Genomic DNA, 19184 nt, shown 5'->3' with positions numbered 1-19184 from the left:
GAGTTAACAAACTCTACACAGACTTTATCTTAAGATGTGTGCTTTGATGAGATGAGAGTAAGATATCCAGTTTTTCCAAAGAGCCTGAGAACCTTAAAGGGTGTGACATCATCAACATATAATACCGGGAAATTTAAAATGACTGTTAGCTTCTTCTAGTGGACTGAAAATGAGCTTTGATTGAATCTTTTGACATAGAAATAACCCAAAACGTTTGATAAAATGACGAAACAAGTGAAAAATACCACACAACTTAATTATCCAACACCAAGAGTCTTGGATTCAAGTGCTGTTCCAGGGCAAAAGGGAGTTTTACATTTAAGAAACTATAAGCAGGGGTAGCAATAATACTGACAGAGGTAATTTTGTTAAAAACATTTATGGTTTTGAATGGTTGTACTTGGTTGTATGATCTTGTTTCAATAAAATATGAACAAATTTCAAGTCTATACATGAATCTTTACCCGCATACCGGTAAATGCTGAATAGATTTGTTCAGTTGTAGTAGTTGGTATGCACCGGAGCCTTACGCAGCTTTAAAACTCTGATGATGTGGTGGTTAATCTGTCAACGCTACGATGGGACAACAGCACCTGCAGAGCACATCAATCAGACATTTCTACTTGTGAACACACACACTCAAACACCAGGACAAAGCCACAATTTCTCATGATACATGTAACAGAGGCTTCGTGTGACTGAGTGATACCTTGATGTTGTTAAAGTGCCTTTCCTGGTAAGGATGTTAATTCATCTGCAAGGTTTTTTTTAACTTGGCTGTTAAAAAAATGTTGTTTTTGTTGCCATACTGACACTAAATTGTGAAGTTTTTCTGTTGAATAGGTGACACTTCTTAAAATCTGAAACATTTTTCAATGCAATAAAAACAGGAATACACAAGATGATTCACAAAATACATCACAAAGTCTCTGTCGCTTTTAAAATATCCCTTTGCTTGATATGTTGAAGGCCAAATCCAATGACACTGAACTCATAAGTCAGAGACAGAATAATATGATCACTGAAACCCAAAGTGGGAGCACAGACTGAGCCGTGATAAAGAGCTGTGTAAAGCATTTTTTTTTCTGTCTTGATTGCAAAAAAATATCCAGAGACAGCTATTCACAGAGAAATGAACAAGTTGATGGACTGCAGATGCGGTGCTCTAAATGCTGAGGTTATAGCTTCGAACATACAAATGTTACCAGCTGGGACTGAGTCATATTTTAACTGCTGTAGCAGGACATTAAGATCTGTGTAAATTCACCTCCTGGCATTTCTGTCAGGGTACCACTGACCTTGGTTCAGATTCTTTACAGCGTCTCCTCAAGCCGGTGGAGCTGTTGTGTTGTTTTTGACCATGACCCCCTGACATCTCCCTGTCAGCGCAAAGCGAGTCAAGAAGCAAACCGCTCTATGGGGATTCATCGCTCTGGGAAATCCATCTTTGCTATCACACGCAGAGAAGGATACTTCAGCGTATTACCTCTGTTCTATCACATTTTTGTTTTTCCATACTTTATTTCTAAAAGCAAGTACAATTTATAGCACATTTATTAATACTTCAGTCTTCCTCTTTCACCAATAGGTATAATATTTTTTGCACTCACAAAATTCTGAAGATTTGTTTGCAATGTATAAATGGGATTAAGCAGGAAAAAGTGCCAGAATGAACAGGGATGTCTGTGCAAATCTACTAAAGTCGTGTTTTGGTTTAGTTTTCATTATTTAATGTCATGTTATCTCTTTTTTTTTTACCTTAATTTAAAGTGAATTATTGATTTAAAGCCACATTTTCTCTTCATATGTTGTTCTTGTCTATATCTTCTTTATCACTCTGACTCCTCTATTTGCTGACTGTTTTTTCCTGTCATAGCAGATGTGAGTCTGATGGGAAGTACACTGGAATCATAGTCAACGTGCAGCTGAGTGCTGCATTAGTTACACACACAAGACTTTCAGACACAGGGGCTCTTAGTTGCTTTTTCTGTTTGTGTTTTTGCTGTTTCTGCATATTTGTCAGGTGTCAGAGCTAGAAAAAACTGTCTCCAACTGATGAATATAATGTAAACGTCACTTAAAAATTCAGAAAATTCATCCATCATGTTTTTCCACCACAGCGTTTCTTGTGCGACAGAGTTGATTTAAGAGGCGCTTATTTGCTTGTTCTATGAATGAAACAGTTTGATTTTTCCCATCCAGAGAGCCAGTCTGGTGCTCTTCATTATGTGATGTAAAACATCTCTGCAGGAAATGTTTCATCTTCCATCTGTTGTAAATTTCTATAGAGGATCGACCCACAGAGATACACTTTACCGAACAAATCACATAATGTATCTCAACACCCCTGGAAATACTCATCAAAATAACACCAGATGGGGACCAAAGCTGGAGGATTTTTTTTTTTTACCAACTTTCTGACAAGGTTGTCAGAAACTTAAAAATTCAATCTTTTTCCAATCATAAATTAGGAATTAGACTGACAGCACTCTTCAGGGTGGAGTTTGTAACAGAGAAAAGAAAACTCAGTTATATATTTTCAGTATGAGCGAGATGCTTAAAACTGAAATCAGAGGGAGCACAAGAGGTATAAGAAGCTACTTAAAATCTTTATACACTACTAACTTTTTCTACAAAGGCATACCAGCTGCTCTTTTAAAATGCAATAAAAGAGCATTAAACTCATGTGGGTGCTGGTCAGTGCTCCATCACTTCATACTGTTGTTTTTTGGTCGTTTGTTACTTGACTTTTTTGGTATAAATAGATGTGCCATCTGCTACAGATGCCTATTTGTATTCATCCTGGGAACCTTTCATCGACTTGGCAAAGGAATGAACTGACCTTACACTGCCTTCATTAGATCTCAGTAAGGTTAAACATCTCGCAGAAAAGATACTTTATTCTTTTGAGTTTTCCACCAGTCTGTTTGTCATGAAAATTGATATATTGGGAAATGTTGGCAGCCTTCTGGAAAGAAATATTTCTGATTATAGTTCCAAACAACAAGTTGGAATCGGCTAAAGCTGGAGAGACAGTGAGATTCTGTTATTTTGAACGATGTTGAAGCTGCATGACTTTACTGTTTGTTGTAGATACAGCAGATCGTAAACAGCTTATTTTTGGTTCAATCGGCAGTAGCTCTTCAATGCCAGAGTCGGTGCATGCGGTACTGGAAACAGAAAGAAGGGGTGCTAAGCAACTCGTCACTCTTGCATTCAAACCCAAATGGTTGAAAAATCCCTTACGACAGCAGGTATTGTCTTTTATAAAATAGAAAGTAAAGAACAAAATAAGAAGGAAACTTAAAAAAGAAACCTCCATCTGATGAACTGTATTTGAAAAGCATGTTTTGCAAAGCAAAGAAAAAAAGCTTAATAAGAAAATCCTAGGGACTCATCACCCTGTTCTTAAGAGACTTTTTAGGTGAATGATCAACTAGCAGCTTAGCAAACAAGCAAAAAAAAGTATATTCTTATGGATATTACCTAACATGGACAGAAATAGGAAAAAAAACCCAGCATTAATTCAAATGTAAACTTGGAAAATCTTTCAGAAACACTGTTAATTAAATTTTGCGAGACAGTCTAGCTCTTTGGAAGCTAAATACAAAAATAGTGCATTCAGCTGCAGCTTTATGTTTCAGGAGGCTTATTGTGTAAGAGGCGTGTTTCCTAAAATATCGAGCTCCTGCTCACAATGAGACAGACGGCAGACTGTCTTCAGTGTGGTAAGATACATGATAAGTTTTACTGATTTTATGTAACTGTAGTCACAAGTATCAGATGCAGTGACTCCAACTGAGTGTGTTCAGTGTTTACAGAGCTCATGACAACAGACCTTCAGCCACAAATGGTTTGAGGAAGATTGGAAGATGGTTAATAAGAGAAAATGACCAGCTATTAACAAATCAAAATCAGTAGAACAAGTCTGTGTTGTGGTTATTTCTAGAGCTGGTTGATGACACACTGCTTCCTGTGTGCTGCTAAAATATATCAGTAGTTCTGGCAGGGAACTTCACTTTGGTAAAGACATTGAAGCAGGGCAGGGAGCCCAGAATGTCAACACTGAGTAATGACGTCAGGCGCAGGCTTGAAGAAGCAGCTTTACCCAGCATGCTTTGCCAGCAGCATTTCTGCAGTGCTTATAAATATTGAAAGATTACAAAAACAGAAAGAGAGGGTGGAGAGGGATTGGAAGGTGGAGGATCGGATACAGAGGTGAAAGGAGTGGATAGATAGCTAAAAAACTCAAGAAGTTCAAGTGAACTGGTGACTCCAGGGTGGGGTTAATGCTTCACTTTGCTGCTTCTTACTGTCATTTTCTTTTTATGTGCTACAGGGAAAAATACTCCTAACTGTAATGGAATATAAATCCATCCAGCCAGCCAGTAATTTCTGGCACATAGAGCAATCATGGTAATTCACAAGTGGCCCTATGGTTCATAATTTTGATCATTTAAATGGTTATTCAGTCCACAGAGATACATCACAAATCTTTTTAAAATAACTGCGTTAGGAAGCTTTTAAAAAAGTTGAAACATTTCTCATCCACAATCCTGCTTGCATGTGATAGAGACAGAGATGATGACTAGACTTTTAGTCTTAGACTTAAGTTGCAATTAATACGGTGAAATTATATATTATATTACAGGCACACAGTGGCATTTTATAGCACAATCAAGAAACAGTGTTACCTTCAATTATTATTAAAATGCTGTGTATTGAACATGACTTAAAATAAATTAGACTTTGCAATTTGATGCATTGAGATTGGGCCTCTGTCCCTTTAAGAAACTCCTGCTCTTTGTGACACCCGGCCTTCAGCATGTCATCAGAACAATGTTGCTCCTTTAAGCCTTTTACAGACTTTCTTATGAGCATTGGACTGAGAAGTAGTTTGTATGATAAGCTCAGCAGACTCACTCTTGCTAATTGCTGCTGCCGCTGGTCTGGGGCTGCAGCTCTGGAGGAGGAGCTTTGTGGAAATAGGTGCCGCTTTGTGAGAGCGTGCATTTAGGTGCCCTCTGAACGGTTGCCATGGGAGTTTCAATGCATCTTCAAAGAATGAGAGCAACACTGCAGGTGTGTTTTAGATGAGGAAATAACATAACATGATGTAACACTCTAGACTTAGACTTGCACTCTCATGACTCAAGACTTGACTTGCAATCTTCATGTAATTATGTAACAAAGAAGTGAAATGAGTCTGTATGTATTCTCTCCCAGCTCTGACAGATGATGTGTCTTATGCTGAAACCTCCTTTGAAATTATGCCCTTGAATTATTAGCCAGTGACATTCATGGAGTGTTGACAAAATAATTTGTTCCTTATTGTTTTAACTTTATAATGCTGACCATTACAAAGGCCCTTCTGGTTTGTTAAAATAGTTACACTTGAATAACTGCCTTCAGACATTCGATATTTTTTCTTTCAATTACTCTCTACATTGCTCATTAGGTTGTGATTTATTTATGAGTACCTTTGACAGTGTTAACTGTGAAGACTTGACAACAAAAACTTTAAATAGAGATGATGAACATGGCTCATAATAATGGTTTTCATCTCAATGTAAGAAGAAACAAATTCTCCAAGCCCTGTTTAGACCAGTACAATAGTAAAGGAGTAGCTAATATATGAACACTGGGATTAATAGATTCTTATAAAGTCATTATAAAAACAAAATAAAGACAGTTATTTTTCTTGGAATGAATATGCACATTTTTTTAAAAAGGTAAATACAGACTTGAACATTTTTTAAAATAATCTAAAGCAGCTCATAACAGTTTGCATGTTGATAATGTGAAACGCCAAGATTTTACATTACCCAATTTTTCAATGCCATCTAGTATAGTCTTGCCATTTATACTAGATGGAAATACTCCTAAGAAAAAAAAAAAAATTTCAGTCATCAGAGGCTTCACTTCGACTTGCCGCAGAAAATACTTGAAATTTGAATAGTGCAGAACATCTCATTTTGTAAATAGAGCTTATTTCTAGTATTCGGAGAAGAATATGGGGATAAACTGTGAATGGAAACTGGTTGGAGAATGCAATTTAAAAAGTAAGTCGTAAGGTTCTGCATTTAGATGATTTTAGTGAACAAGATTGATGTGTTAAAAACTTCAACAAGGTTGTAGTATTTTTTAGCATGCAGTGTCATGTTATATAACACATTTGATAAAATCTTCCTGCAATTTCCCATGATGGTGAAATTTACTTCCAGAGTGAGTTCTTCAAAATTAGATTTTTCATTTTAAAATGAACCCTGAATATCAAAAGCAAGTTTTGTAAGATAAGGACTGTATTTATGTTTAAAATTAAGATGTTTTTGACTCTATGTTTTCCAGTTATTTTGCTTCTTGCCCTTTCCACGTGTGATATATGTCTGCGTGAGCATTAGCATGCAGTATGACAGCGTGCACATTATGCGTGTGCGTCAATTTACAAAAACAGGAAAAAAACATGCTTTGATTGTAATGGGCTGCAGAAGCAGTGGCCTGACAGGAGCTATAAATAATTTAGCAGCTCTGTTTTAGCACAGAAACAACAGGAAGATCCTCGTTTTGATGTGTCCCATCTTTTCGGAGGAGGAAGGAGAATGTTGGGTTCTGTGAAATATATCAGCCTGAACGAACCGTTTAATATTTTATTCAGTCTGGGTCTGCTTTTAGAGTGTAAGATAAAGTACAGATCAGTCACATCTGTGAACATTTTATCCTGTTTGATTGAAATGTTGGGATTGTTTGATATTATTTATTATTTCAAATATTTTACCTTCTTGATTTTTGAGAGAACTATGCTCCATTGTCATTCTTTCTGTGCATCTCTAAATTAACTCAAGTTTGAAATAGAAATGTTAGAAATAGAAATATTTCCTTCATTTACCCATCAACTCCATTCTGCTGACTATTGAATTTTAATTTTTTGTTCAGTGACTTCATCTTGTCAGTCATACTCTTTCTCCTCAGTTGGTTTTATATTTCCTTGGACGATATCTGTCTTATGATAATCTAAAATGAACCGTTCACATTTTATTTAACACTGATTTCAAGTGGTTTTGATCAATGTCCAAAAGGTTTTAAGTCTAGCATACAGTGTTTGCACATAATAGGAACAACAAAATAAATATAACTAAAAATAAAGTTCAGTTTATAGTTACAAACATTGTTTGCACACCAGGTAATCATGTAATTTTCTCTTGTTTGTGAAATAATGAGCTAGCAATAAATTACAGGAAAAAGCATATTTGAAAAGAACACCATAGCCTCCACAATTACTGCCAACCTTGATGATGTGTAAAAGATTCTTCTTTTGCCAACAGTTGTACAATCTCACGCCAAGATTTTCCTTTATTCAATTTCTCAATTTAACTAGATTTATTCAGTGAAAAAAGAAACATCTTAGGAAGTAATTGTTTGGGTTTTCTTACACATATTTTTTTCTACGTTTTAAGCTAATCAGAGCATCGAGACTTCCATCATGCTTAAAACAGAAATCCATTTACTAAGCCAGTTTTTAAATAGGGAAGGCAAGAAAACATACCATTCAAACTGAAAATTTATCACTTTCATTTTTTTTCCACATTCAGTCCTCTATAAGAGGAGGGGAAGAAAATTACACAGCTCACTGTTAATGCTGCAAAAAAAGCTGCATCTTGGGGTCTCAGAGCTCAAAATCCATAGTTAGTTTAATATTGTTTAATGTCTCTACCGCCACTGCCAGTCATTATGGCAAGTGTGGTGAGATCAAACATGTACCTCTTCTAGATATCAATATTGTTTCAAAACAAATCAGAGTACAGACACGCAAAACCTACTTTAAAATCATATTTATATATTCCATGTGATTACAGCAATCTAGACTTTATTTAGCTTAAGATTTTCTGAACAAAATAATAATAATGAAATAATAAAAAACTACATTGGGGGAATTAGCTAATGTTTCAAACGACCGAAGGGAAATAAGTAATGCCAGGAATAGTGAAGTGATGAATTAGGTTGCCTCGGTACATTTGTTCCTGTGCTCCACATTTCTGTATTTTCCCACAAATGGCGCCTCCAGGTGTGGAGGTTCCTTTTTCTTGTCCAGACCCCAAGCATGGCGTTAACTCTGGTGTGTGAGCAATCCTGGTAAATGATTTCACACATTTCTATAAGGGGATGATTGATTTGATCAGATTTAAAGCAGTATGGTAGAGCTTTTAAGGGGTCCTACACATTTATTAAGTAGGCTTCTGCAGATAGGTTATCCGTAGTCATTATCTTACATGAATGACTACAAGATTTCTGCCTTCTTAAAAACACTCCTGTCCAATATATTTCATAGCGGTTTGTGCAAACACCGATTTAAAAACATTTGTAGATCTTTGTGCTGCAGATTGTTTTTTAGATGGAAGTTGAAGATCATAGACTAGAATTAAGATGCCATTTGTTGTTTACAAGTACTGGAAAAAATGTGCAAGCAACAAGAGAAAAAGAAGACAACAGAAAAAACTGCGCATCAGGAATGTAAACACAACACGTTCATACTCTGTATATGTAGAACTTGGATCATAACTGAACAACAATATGTTGATACAAATACAGTATATTGTATTGGGGAGGAAGACACAGTTTTAAACATAACTGTTATTTTATTGTTAAATTAGCAAAGTCTGTAAAACATTTACTTGAATGTGTAATTTGTTTTTAGTTGGTCTCCTGGTGAAGAAGTAAAATTCCTACTTACAATTTAAGATCTGTGACCAATTTTTCAATCACCAAAACTCAACTATAAACCATTTAGCTTGGAAGACCAGAGTATTTGCATATTCAATATTTAACCCTATCTTAAATTGATTATGTTTTGATGCTTTTTTTGGGTTGGGAGGACGACTTCCAACCAACTGATTGTGTGACAAAGACTATTGTTTTATGAGATATTATTCTATGTCTATTTTACAAAGATAGGCACATTCAAGATGATCAACATGTCACCAAGCAACTTTATTTTCTTTGTTTGACTGAAGTTTTCCACAATCCACCTGGCTGTGATATGAAAAGATTGAAATTAGATCAAATAAATTGGACAGGATTCTATGTAATTTGATGTGCTTTGATAGGATATTGTTGTGAGCTGGTGGTCGATACAAAAGTGATCAAATTAATTTAAGTCAGAGTGTTGTGCAGTTTCCACACTTTACATTTCAGCGTGAAATGTGAAATGTATAGGTTGTTCAGACTGTTTCTTTTGCGATGCAGTTTTCTATGATATTTCACAATAATTTGCACAATACTTTGTATTCCTTATTTACCCTGGTTGTGGATGCAAATCAACTTCCACTACTCGTATGCTGAACAGAACTAGCATGCCATGTTATACAGAGTGAGTGTATTTAATTATACGGCTTTGTTAATTTAAAATCAGTTTCTGTGTTTGTTTGGGGGTTTTTTTTCTTTTAGCTCTGCATTAAACCAAGGCCTGGAAGGCTTAAAGTTGTTTTCATCCTGCTGTCAGAATCTAAAAAAATTGTTCACTCGCTTACATGTGTGTGTTTGTAGGTTTCCTTGGGAATCTGTCTCCTGTAGTTGAAGTGTGTCTTTGCTAAAGCCCATGAGGGTTCATTACTTTGATCTATCTCCCTCCCTGTTGCTGCCAACACTAACATACCGTGGCGTTGATGCAACTATTTTTAGTTTTGTCCTCATGAGTGTGTATCTGCGTGAGTTTGTGGCGGTAATTTGTCTTAATTTGTGTGTTAATCATAATGAATGATTTTCTTGTTTATGCTCTCAGCCACAAAGAACCACCATTCCTCTGTACACAAACATAATCAGTTAATGTCCACTTTAGTAATTTGAGAGACCAGAATCCAAGCTTTGGTTTGTGCGTCATTGGTTTCAATCTAACAGGCTCAAGCTCTTTGATGCAGAGTCCACTGCTTTGTAAAAACCTTTTGATTTCTTCCCTCCCATAAAATGCATAAAAGTCATCCCTTATTTCGTCTGAGCTTTTTTAAATGTTACATTCAAAATCACATAAGTAAAAAGAGCCATCCTAGAGTTACCCAAGTCTTGCAACTTGAGCGAATGTTTAAACATCTTATTTACTTTTTAAGACAGAAGCTTGTATCTCTTGTTTCTTCCAAATCTGGGTGCCTGGGAGATGAGATTCATGTTGAAATGCACGGAGAGGTCAGAGCTTGAAGTGACACAAAAAGTTATTTCAAAATCAGAACTGACAGGAGCTGTCACTGGAAAAAGTTTACGTATTTAGGATTCTGCCAATGACTTCTGTCAGAGGAGAGCCAGAGTGCACAAAGTCATCAGATATTTCCAGGAGAGGCAGTTTATTAAGGTTCTGTTGGAATTATTGTGTTTCTAAAATAATGACAGCTTTGACACAGAGAAACCATTAAGCTCAAAACACTGTTCAGTAGTATCATGGAGTAGACACTGCTTAAACCATTAGTACATTGGCTGCTGTCCATGAATCCATTTAATATATTCCTCATTGCTTTAAATTTTGTTAGAGAAGACATATCGATTAAAATTTTCTTATGTATTTCAAACCTTTTAAGTGCATTTAAATGACATTATATCTGAAAGTTCAACGCAATGCATAACTGTGAAGTTGAAGGGCAGTTTGTATGTTCAAGCTGATGTGCTATGTTAGGGTTTGGTTTGACATGGTTAGGTCACCTTCAAAATGTCCATGTCAGGATACTCCAGAAAAGACTCTGTTGACATGGAGTTTATTGTTTATAATTTTTCCATTTTTGGATGATGAATTAAAGTTTTTTTAAATATAACCCTGTTTAAAACTTCTCCATAACCTGAACCCGGACCTGTCTGCTGTGTTTCTTGGTCACACGTGACTTTACTTTATTAATGATTTGATTCCTAATTGACAAAAATTGGCTGCACTGAATTTGTCACTATTAGACTCAAAGTAGCTAAAATGAAGCCTTGGCGTAAATTCAAACTGGAAGACTCTCTAGCCCCACCTGCATCATCCAATCGGCGCGTCTCGCTCATCGTCGTCGACCTATCAACGCTGGACCAAGCCACGTCACGGCCAATCACCGACCAAGCCCCAGTCGATAAGGACCTCCATCCATGGCACCTTCCGCTTTCCAGCTGAGCTGCGCTAATCGCTGTCTTTCTCCGTCTGAGTCTCTCCAGATTGAATACAAATAAACAGCACTCTTTACAGGTTTGCATTTGTAAAATGAGACATGTATATTAAATGCTACCGTATGCATTTGAAAACTATAGTTAAGTAAAGTCCTTTGTGTATAAATTCAATTTCATGTTGCTTTAATTAAAAACAGACCTGCTCACCAATCAAAATAGGCATTTCAATAGTTATAATTAAGAAAGTTTAAACGTGTGCCATTCTGATGTTTATAATGTCAATTTTTCCATTTAGAGTCAGCTAAAATTTCCATACTAACGATCTGTCTTGTGGTTTCTGTCTAATACTGCAGCATTTTATGCTTATTTATAGTTTTAAATCAATCTCCATCTGGGTTTCTCTTTTTTCACTCCTTCCATTTATGTGACCATGATATAATATGGCGTCATTTAAACAAATGTTCATGTGGCTTTTTCTGTTCGAATGTCTCTTCCAGTTTCTTTTGCTCCTGTCTCGGATGTGTGGCTTAGCTTTGCACTCCACCATGAGTCACTTCTCTGGGTTTTGAGGTCTGCTGTTCTTAAAAAAAAGTTTTTCTTATTTTTAGTTTTGCATTGTATACCTATCTTTTATTTGTTGCATTGCTTATTTCCGTTGGCTATCATCTGAGGTGGCATTTCTTGCCTTCTGGCAGAATTGATTCTTTTCTACATGATAAATATTATGATTTCTACCGTACTGAGTTTGTCTAGTTCTACCAATTCAGTCTCAGTACATCACTCCACACATTTCTAAAAATGTAAGTAAAAAGACATATATGAGTGGTGGTGTAGAGGTCTGACCCAAACACAGACATGAAGTTGGAATTGTTATTGTATGGTTGTTTAATGATAGATAAAAGAAACTTTTACAGCAGGAGTCTTTAAAGGCTCCAGATCAGCTGTTGCGCAGGTTTAAGATGCAAATCTTCTCCAACACACCTGAATTTGAACGAATGGCTTGTTATCAGGCCGTTACCAAACTTGATGGCATGCTGAAGAGATTATTTATTTATTTTTGTTATTCTTATCAGTCTGTAGACTGTACCGAAAACAAAACATAGCAACTGTAGTGGTGTATGCGGAAAGTAAAAACTGATGAGCTCCAAATTTAAAAATGAAGAACGAAAGTCCCCTGAAGGGGACTTTACCAATTTGGAGAACAAGCGGTTCTCCAAATTGATTTGCACTTCTGTCAGTTTGTGTCTCATTAAATTTTCCAAAAGGATAGTACTATACGACCTCAACTGAAGTGTTCAAATACAATAAGTGAAAAGAAATACATGTATTTTTGTTATTTGTCCATATACTACCATTAACAACACATAAGGTATTGGAAACCATAGTTATCATTAAACCATAATAGCTTCTATTGCTAATGGTGTACAGCTTGTCAATGACCACAATTGTTAACTATTAACAATTACCAATTTGAAACTGAAACATAGGGAATTCAATTGAACTCAAATCTAATATAAACTAGGTTTTGCATAATTTAAGATCCATGTTCTGACTTCAGAGGTAAAGAAAGAGCCACAAATAGTTGTTGTTCTTTGTTCTCTGCTTTGTCTGCTTCAGTTTATATTAGGAGTTATGGAAATAGACACAGCTGCTCTTCTCTTTTTCAGGTTAGGGGAAAAATCAATCTGTTTGAACAATTCAACTGTTTAGTAGTTAAATAGTTGTGGATATTTGCTATCTGTGGATTACACAAATATCATAGTTTGATTATTTTCTTCATATTAAAACTTTACCTTCCCCATGCTATTAGCTATTAGATAGAGGTCTATTTTCTTGTTTTGCAGGTGAGGAAAGTTTATACGCCTATTTGTATTAACTGTGTGGATTTATTTATAGTATCGTCTTGCTAGATGCTGAAGGAAATTTTCTATTTAATGAATGATTAACTGTCTTATCTCAAGCATAATCATCAGTCGCATTATTTACAGGTTATACAGACATAAAATTATTCACTACAGTAGTCAGGCAGCAGTAAGGGATTGTAAGTCAACATTGCTAATACAGTGAACTGTTAAGCAGGTGAGTCCATAAAGAATTTGAAAAAAAAAAAAACAACTCAACGCTTTATAGTTTTTATTTGAACATAGGGAACTTGAAGAAAAGTAGATTTTGTTGCAGGAAGGTCAGAGAGAGAGAGAATTTATACTGTTCAGAGATGTGCAAAGGGAGGGGTTCAGTTAATCAAATTACTTGATGCAATTGACAGCTTGATTGCAAATAGAGTTAAAGAACAGAAAAGGGAGTGAAAGGTTGGATGATGGGAGCAGAGAAGAATGAAATAGGAGTGTCAGAGATAGTGGCCAAGCAGGAAGGAAAATAGATTGTAGCCTTGGAGCAACATGAAAACCAACTCTCCTTTGTGCTTTTGAGGATGGCACCAGATTTTTGCCAGCAACACAAACCAAGACTCATTAACAAGCTCAAAGCCCCTCTCCACTGAATTCAGACAGAAAATGTTGCCTGTCATGAGGCAGTGATGTGGTGTGAATACAGGAGTGAGGAGGGTGAGGAGTGACACAGGTGGAAACTGTACACAGGGCAGTAAATGTCATTAACAGAACAAAGCAGCATGAAGAGAAACATCAAAGGAGTTACCAATGTACAGCTTTTGGCTCTATATTACTTGTCAAAGCATGTAAATTTATTCAACTTTGGAAGAAAGTTCCAAACTTGCCAAAAGTTCCATAGTTGTCAACATAGAATGAGTTGACAACTATGTCTTCCATTCACTTAAAAACAACACATCTAAAGGTAGAGGAACTTGATTTTTTTAAATTTTCTTTTTATTACAAATTAATTGTCTTGTAACAGTAGTGACAAACAACTGTTTGTGCTGCAAGTTAATTTAATTTATGTTTTAATCTTTCATATATATATATAATATACAAAATATGTCTAAAGCAATGTTTAATTTATAGAAATGGATAGCTGTCTAATGCATCTCCACTAATGAATTTCTTATATAAGTCTGACATGTGAGGAGAGAAGAAGTAAAATGTCTTTTGGTCTGAAAAGGGTTTGTGCTTCTTTCAACGACTCAGTATAATTAAACCACTCGGGAATAAAAAGCTCTAGCAGATTCATAATTTAGTCGGTGACAGAGGTGGAGGCGGGGTCAAGATTACAGCGCAGGCATCAGTTATCTCCTCTTCAGGGGAAATGAAAATATTTCATTGTTCAGGGCAGCCGTGTTACGTTAGCTGTCAATGAATGAACTTAGGAGTGGGCGTACAAACACTGACACAGGCCAAAAGACAAACCACAGGAGTTTTTCCTGGCTGAGATCAGACACACAAGAAAAAAGCAGCGCTCGTGGCAGAACGCGCTGAGATGGCCTGCCAAACTCATAGCGTGGGCACAAGTGGGCTGCAAGGACTCTAACATTGTTGTGTTTAAAGGAGAAAAGAAGCAATAAATGTATTCTTACTACCGCAGTCCTTGCAGACTTACTTGTAACCTTTGTGGCTTTATTTGAAAAAAAAAACTGGCTAAAAATCATTCCAGTTGTAACCTTGGATGACAGCAGAATCTGTTTTTGCGAAAGGCTTAAACGCATTTTACCAACAGGCTCTCATTGTCTGTTATCTGTTTCCGTCCCAGGCGGATGCAGCCACCAGTTTCCTACGTGCAGCTCGATCAGGGAACCTGGACAAGGCCCTGGATCACATCAAGAACGGGATAGACATCAACATCTCTAATCAAGTAAGATGGCCTGTGCTGACTGAGTCACACTTATGCAAAAAGTATGAGTATGTGTGTCGGTGAGAGTAAGACTTCAGTAAACATGACAATGGATTACATGTCAAAGTAGATTAGAAGATTTCATTAGTTTTCAGAGGGTTTTAAAAAACTTGAAACTTTAACTTAATATCCTTATATAACGAATATACAACTAGTATTGTGTACTAAATTAGATTATTCTTTTGAATATCACCAAAATATTTATTTTCTTATCGCCTTTATGTGCACTTTGACATTTTTACTTCTTTATAAAAGAAAATTATTTATCATTACTAGCTAAGACTGTAGTTAAATGAAAAAATGTTTTCCACCTGTACATGGAAAAGTAAAAAAAAAAAAAAAAAACACTGTTAAAGCAGAGCGTGTTAAAGCTGCCTGCTATGGCAGGAATGGTTTATTTCTTCAGTTATTAATGTTTTAAGTTTCCACCGCTGCAGAGTAAACATGTTCACAGTGTCTGTGTTTTTACCCACAGAGACAAGTTAAGAGTTTTTCCTCATTGCTCTCGTCTATTGGACTTGTAATTTCTGTAGGAAAAAGGCTTTTTCTGTGTCAGATCAGCTGGTTTAACTTCACATACATTTTTGAGTATTTTAGAAACCTTTTGGCAGTTTGTTGTAAAGATTCGATCTTCAATGTTACAATAGCCTAATAGTTGTATTTTGATTTTTAGTCTCTTCCTCGCTTTCCTTCTCTTGTTGCTCTGTACTCGTTTTATGAGCGGTCCAGCTGTGATTTATAACGCTCTGTCTGTGGTTGTTGATTTATGTTGCTAGGCTGTCTGCCTGTGCAGCCCATTTGATTTGTATTCTGTGTGTTGTAAAGCATTTTTAGCTCATCACCTGCTTCATCCAGAGGTTTCTGATTTCATTTTGACTCCGAAAATCATTTGTGGATTTCAATAAGGCTCTGCATTCCTTATTATTCTGAGTGATTGTTTTACTATTGGTAAAACAGTTGCATTTTTGACAAATATCAGGAAGGATTGCTGAAAGCTGGATGAATCACTTCTAAGAGATGTTATGAACCCAGAGTATTTTATATTATTTAATATAATGTTTCAGAAAAACAACGGACAATATAAATAGCAATAACAATAAAAATATTAATGACAGAATAGAGTATTTTTAACACTAATATGAAAAACATTCATTGATGTTTTCATCAATGAATGTTTGAAGTAACTTGTTGTAAAGTAGTTGTCTTTATACAGCTAATCCACCACATTTAATGCTACATTTATGCAGAAAATATCTAATCTTTCCTCAGATAACCACCATCTGTGAAGTAGTTAATATGTTACTTTAATTGGCTAAAATATAAAGTTCATTATGTATCTTCAATAGTTCCCAGGAAGAAGTGGTTACTTTAGTTTGGAGCCAGTAAACTGTATCTCTGTGTCTAGTTTGTTGTTAAGATTTAGAAAAACTGTTCTTGTCAAATAATTCTTGTGCATAAAAAAGATCTAGATGTATTTAAGTTAGATGCATGTTTTAAAGTGGATGTATGACTTTAGACACGTCAGACAATAAATCTCAGTGGAACACTCATGTGGAGAATCAGCAAATTGAGTCCAATCAGAGGCTATGAAGATAATTAAAGATTCATGCGTTCCAGATAATTTTTCTTCTGTCTTTGTTTAACATGCTTTAATAATTAAGATATTAAATTATAGTTTCATAAATGTTTAGTTTTACCTCCTGTACTTCTGCCCCTTGCTGAATCAATGTCATAAAACAATGAAGTTTGACCATACGTACAGGAAAATTTCTGGTCTTCCAAACGGTTGTTATTCACAGGACTGAAGTCTTATTGAAAACCCGACTTTAGCTGCCAGTGTTTGTACTGTAGAGATTAAAAAATGCAGATAGTGCATGTCTGTCATGTCATTTGAACTCTGCAGCAGACCTGAATTTAAAATGAAGTCTTCAGCATCTTCTTCAGAGCATGAGATAAATACAATGATGTTATATAATTCTGCATCAGAATTTATAAACAGCAGCCAAACCACAAATGTGGAAAGTAAAGACAAGTATCCTGTTGGTCTTAAATTTTATTTGAGCCATAATCTGATACATTTTTGTTTCATTTGTTCAGAATCAAAACCGGTAGCATCCACAATGGCATTTTTCTGTTAGTTGTTCTTTCACATCCCCATGAGTGTGTATCAGACACGTAATCAGATTTTGGAAAAAATAACTCCACATTTTGATCAAATAAAAATACACTTCACCAGCTGGAACGAAACTTTGTATACATTATCAATGACCTTAACCCGATATAAATCCTGCATTAGTCCTCAAAATCAGCTAAATTCCTCTAATAACGATGCTCACGTTTCCAGATTCACAAGACGTTCCTTATAACACCCACATTTCCCTGTTTTTTGTATTCCTTCTGTGAATTTTTTACTCCATGTTGACACAAGGGCAGGTATTTTTATTTGTGATTTATTGGGCTCTGTGTCCTTGCTATAGACACAAACCTGTGGGCTATTTTTAGTATTCTCCTTTTCTCTTTTTGTCTTCATGTTCTTGCCATCACCTGAATTTGCTCAGACATCTAATTACCTTTAATTGTTATACGATACGTTTTGTGACTGTCACTAAATACATGTACATATTTTAGAAAATTAAGATGTCTACTATATAAACTACACACAACTATAATAAAAGAATGTTAATCAGATCTTGCAATTGTGGAGGAAAGAGTTTCACATAGCACGATGTAATAAATATGATCTGAAGGTTCTAGAACAATTTATATCTTACTTAATCAAGAACACACCATTGGTTCCACGCTATTACTCTTGTATCAAGGACAAAGCCAAAATGCAAAGAACTAAGTATACAACATAACACAATAACTTGTAGAGTCACCTTTGGCAGCCATAATCTGAAATAACTTTTTTCTCTTTTCTCTACATTGTATAATTAACAATAATCCAGTCTAGTTAACAATCAACATTTTCTAACATTGTCAAAAGAAACATTGAAACAGAAGTGGTGTACTTAGTTCTTTTTCTTATACTGTTCTAATCTTTCTTTCTTTGTTATTTCTTAATTTAACCAGGAAAGACAACATGTAAAATATAATTTACAAGGATGACCTGAACAAAATAACACTAAGACTTTTTTTTTTTTTTTAATCTTTAGCTGATTAGATTTCATGTTAGATTTAAATGATTCTACCACGTCTTTGTCTCTCTTGGGTTTACATTTCGTTGACGCATAATTACATTTCATATTTAGCAAAACTTAACGCAATATGCTAAAGTACTCTCCCTTCAACAAAGAATTTGATTTATGCAAGGCAATTTTGCTGCAGCAGCTACGGCATTTATCGTCTATCCATCTCTAACATTGTTATGGAGAATGTTTTGCCCACTTTTCTTTACAATATTTCCATATTGAGTTTTCCAGAAACCAATTTTTCAACAACTCTCTTTAGGTTTTGCTACTGTTTTTTAACCACCGAAAAATGTTTCATTCCATTGCAGATGAGTGTTTGTATTTTGTATCTCATAACTTATGAATTAGTTTAGATGTGTGACAGACGGCCTCACATTTGACTCCTGAAGTCTGTGGTGTGAAGACGGGATAAGAGAGGGTGTAACTGAGACTGATACGCAGCTTTCTCCCCATTACTGTGTGACTTTACACAGGGAGCTGCCCACTTGAAAAGAGTGACACTGCAGTACGATGAAAAGGCAGAGAACAGAATGGATCACAGTGACCCCTTGTGGAGAGATTGATTACAGCAGGCTAGCTGCAGCTAAAACATCAATAATTCAAATGATTGTAATAAAAGAAATCTAGCCAAGAGCTAGATGTGTAAAACAGCTGATAGTAAAATGATAATCACAATTACTGAGTAACTTATTGTTTTAATTTATTAATGAGTTGACATAAGACTTTTAATTATTTTTTCTCTTGTACCTTCATCTCTCTTTTCTCCTAAGAATGGTCTTAATGGGTTACACCTGGCCTCTAAAGAGGGCCATGTCAAAATGGTTTTGGAGCTGCTGCACTCTGGCATTGAACTGGAAGCAACCACCAAGGTAATCTGACCTCTTAGCACATTAAAAACTTTAGCTTTAGCTCTTGGTCATGGACACTGGACGTGACACCAGAATTAGATGATCTGTATGAATGCAGATTATTTATTCTAATGTTTTTTGTTTATTATTATTTCAAAAGAGAGATGAAAAAAATTACAGGTGTCAGTGATGTAATTCTATCTAATCTGTGAATTTTTTTTTTTTTTTG

At 35.5% G+C, this 19184-nt stretch overlaps 1 protein-coding gene across 8 annotated transcripts in view; it reads left to right on the top strand.

The window, feature by feature from the left end:
• Window positions 1-19184, top strand: part of ank1b (ankyrin 1, erythrocytic b) — an 82242-nt gene that overhangs the window by 15600 nt on the left and 47458 nt on the right. For all 8 annotated transcript variants that reach the window (XM_032569586.1, XM_032569591.1, XM_032569589.1 and 5 more), the window contains exons 2-3: window positions 14776-14877; window positions 18878-18976. In XM_032569586.1, the coding sequence (XP_032425477.1) occupies window positions 14776-14877; window positions 18878-18976 (201 nt within the window). The remainder of the gene's footprint in view (window positions 1-14775; window positions 14878-18877; window positions 18977-19184) is intronic.

This window comes from Xiphophorus hellerii, chromosome 8 (genome assembly GCF_003331165.1).
Source record: "Xiphophorus hellerii strain 12219 chromosome 8, Xiphophorus_hellerii-4.1, whole genome shotgun sequence".
Lineage (NCBI taxonomy): Eukaryota > Metazoa > Chordata > Actinopteri > Cyprinodontiformes > Poeciliidae > Xiphophorus > Xiphophorus hellerii.
The sequence above is the reverse complement of the archived record's forward strand: the minus strand, read 5'-3'. Positions and strand labels throughout refer to the sequence as shown.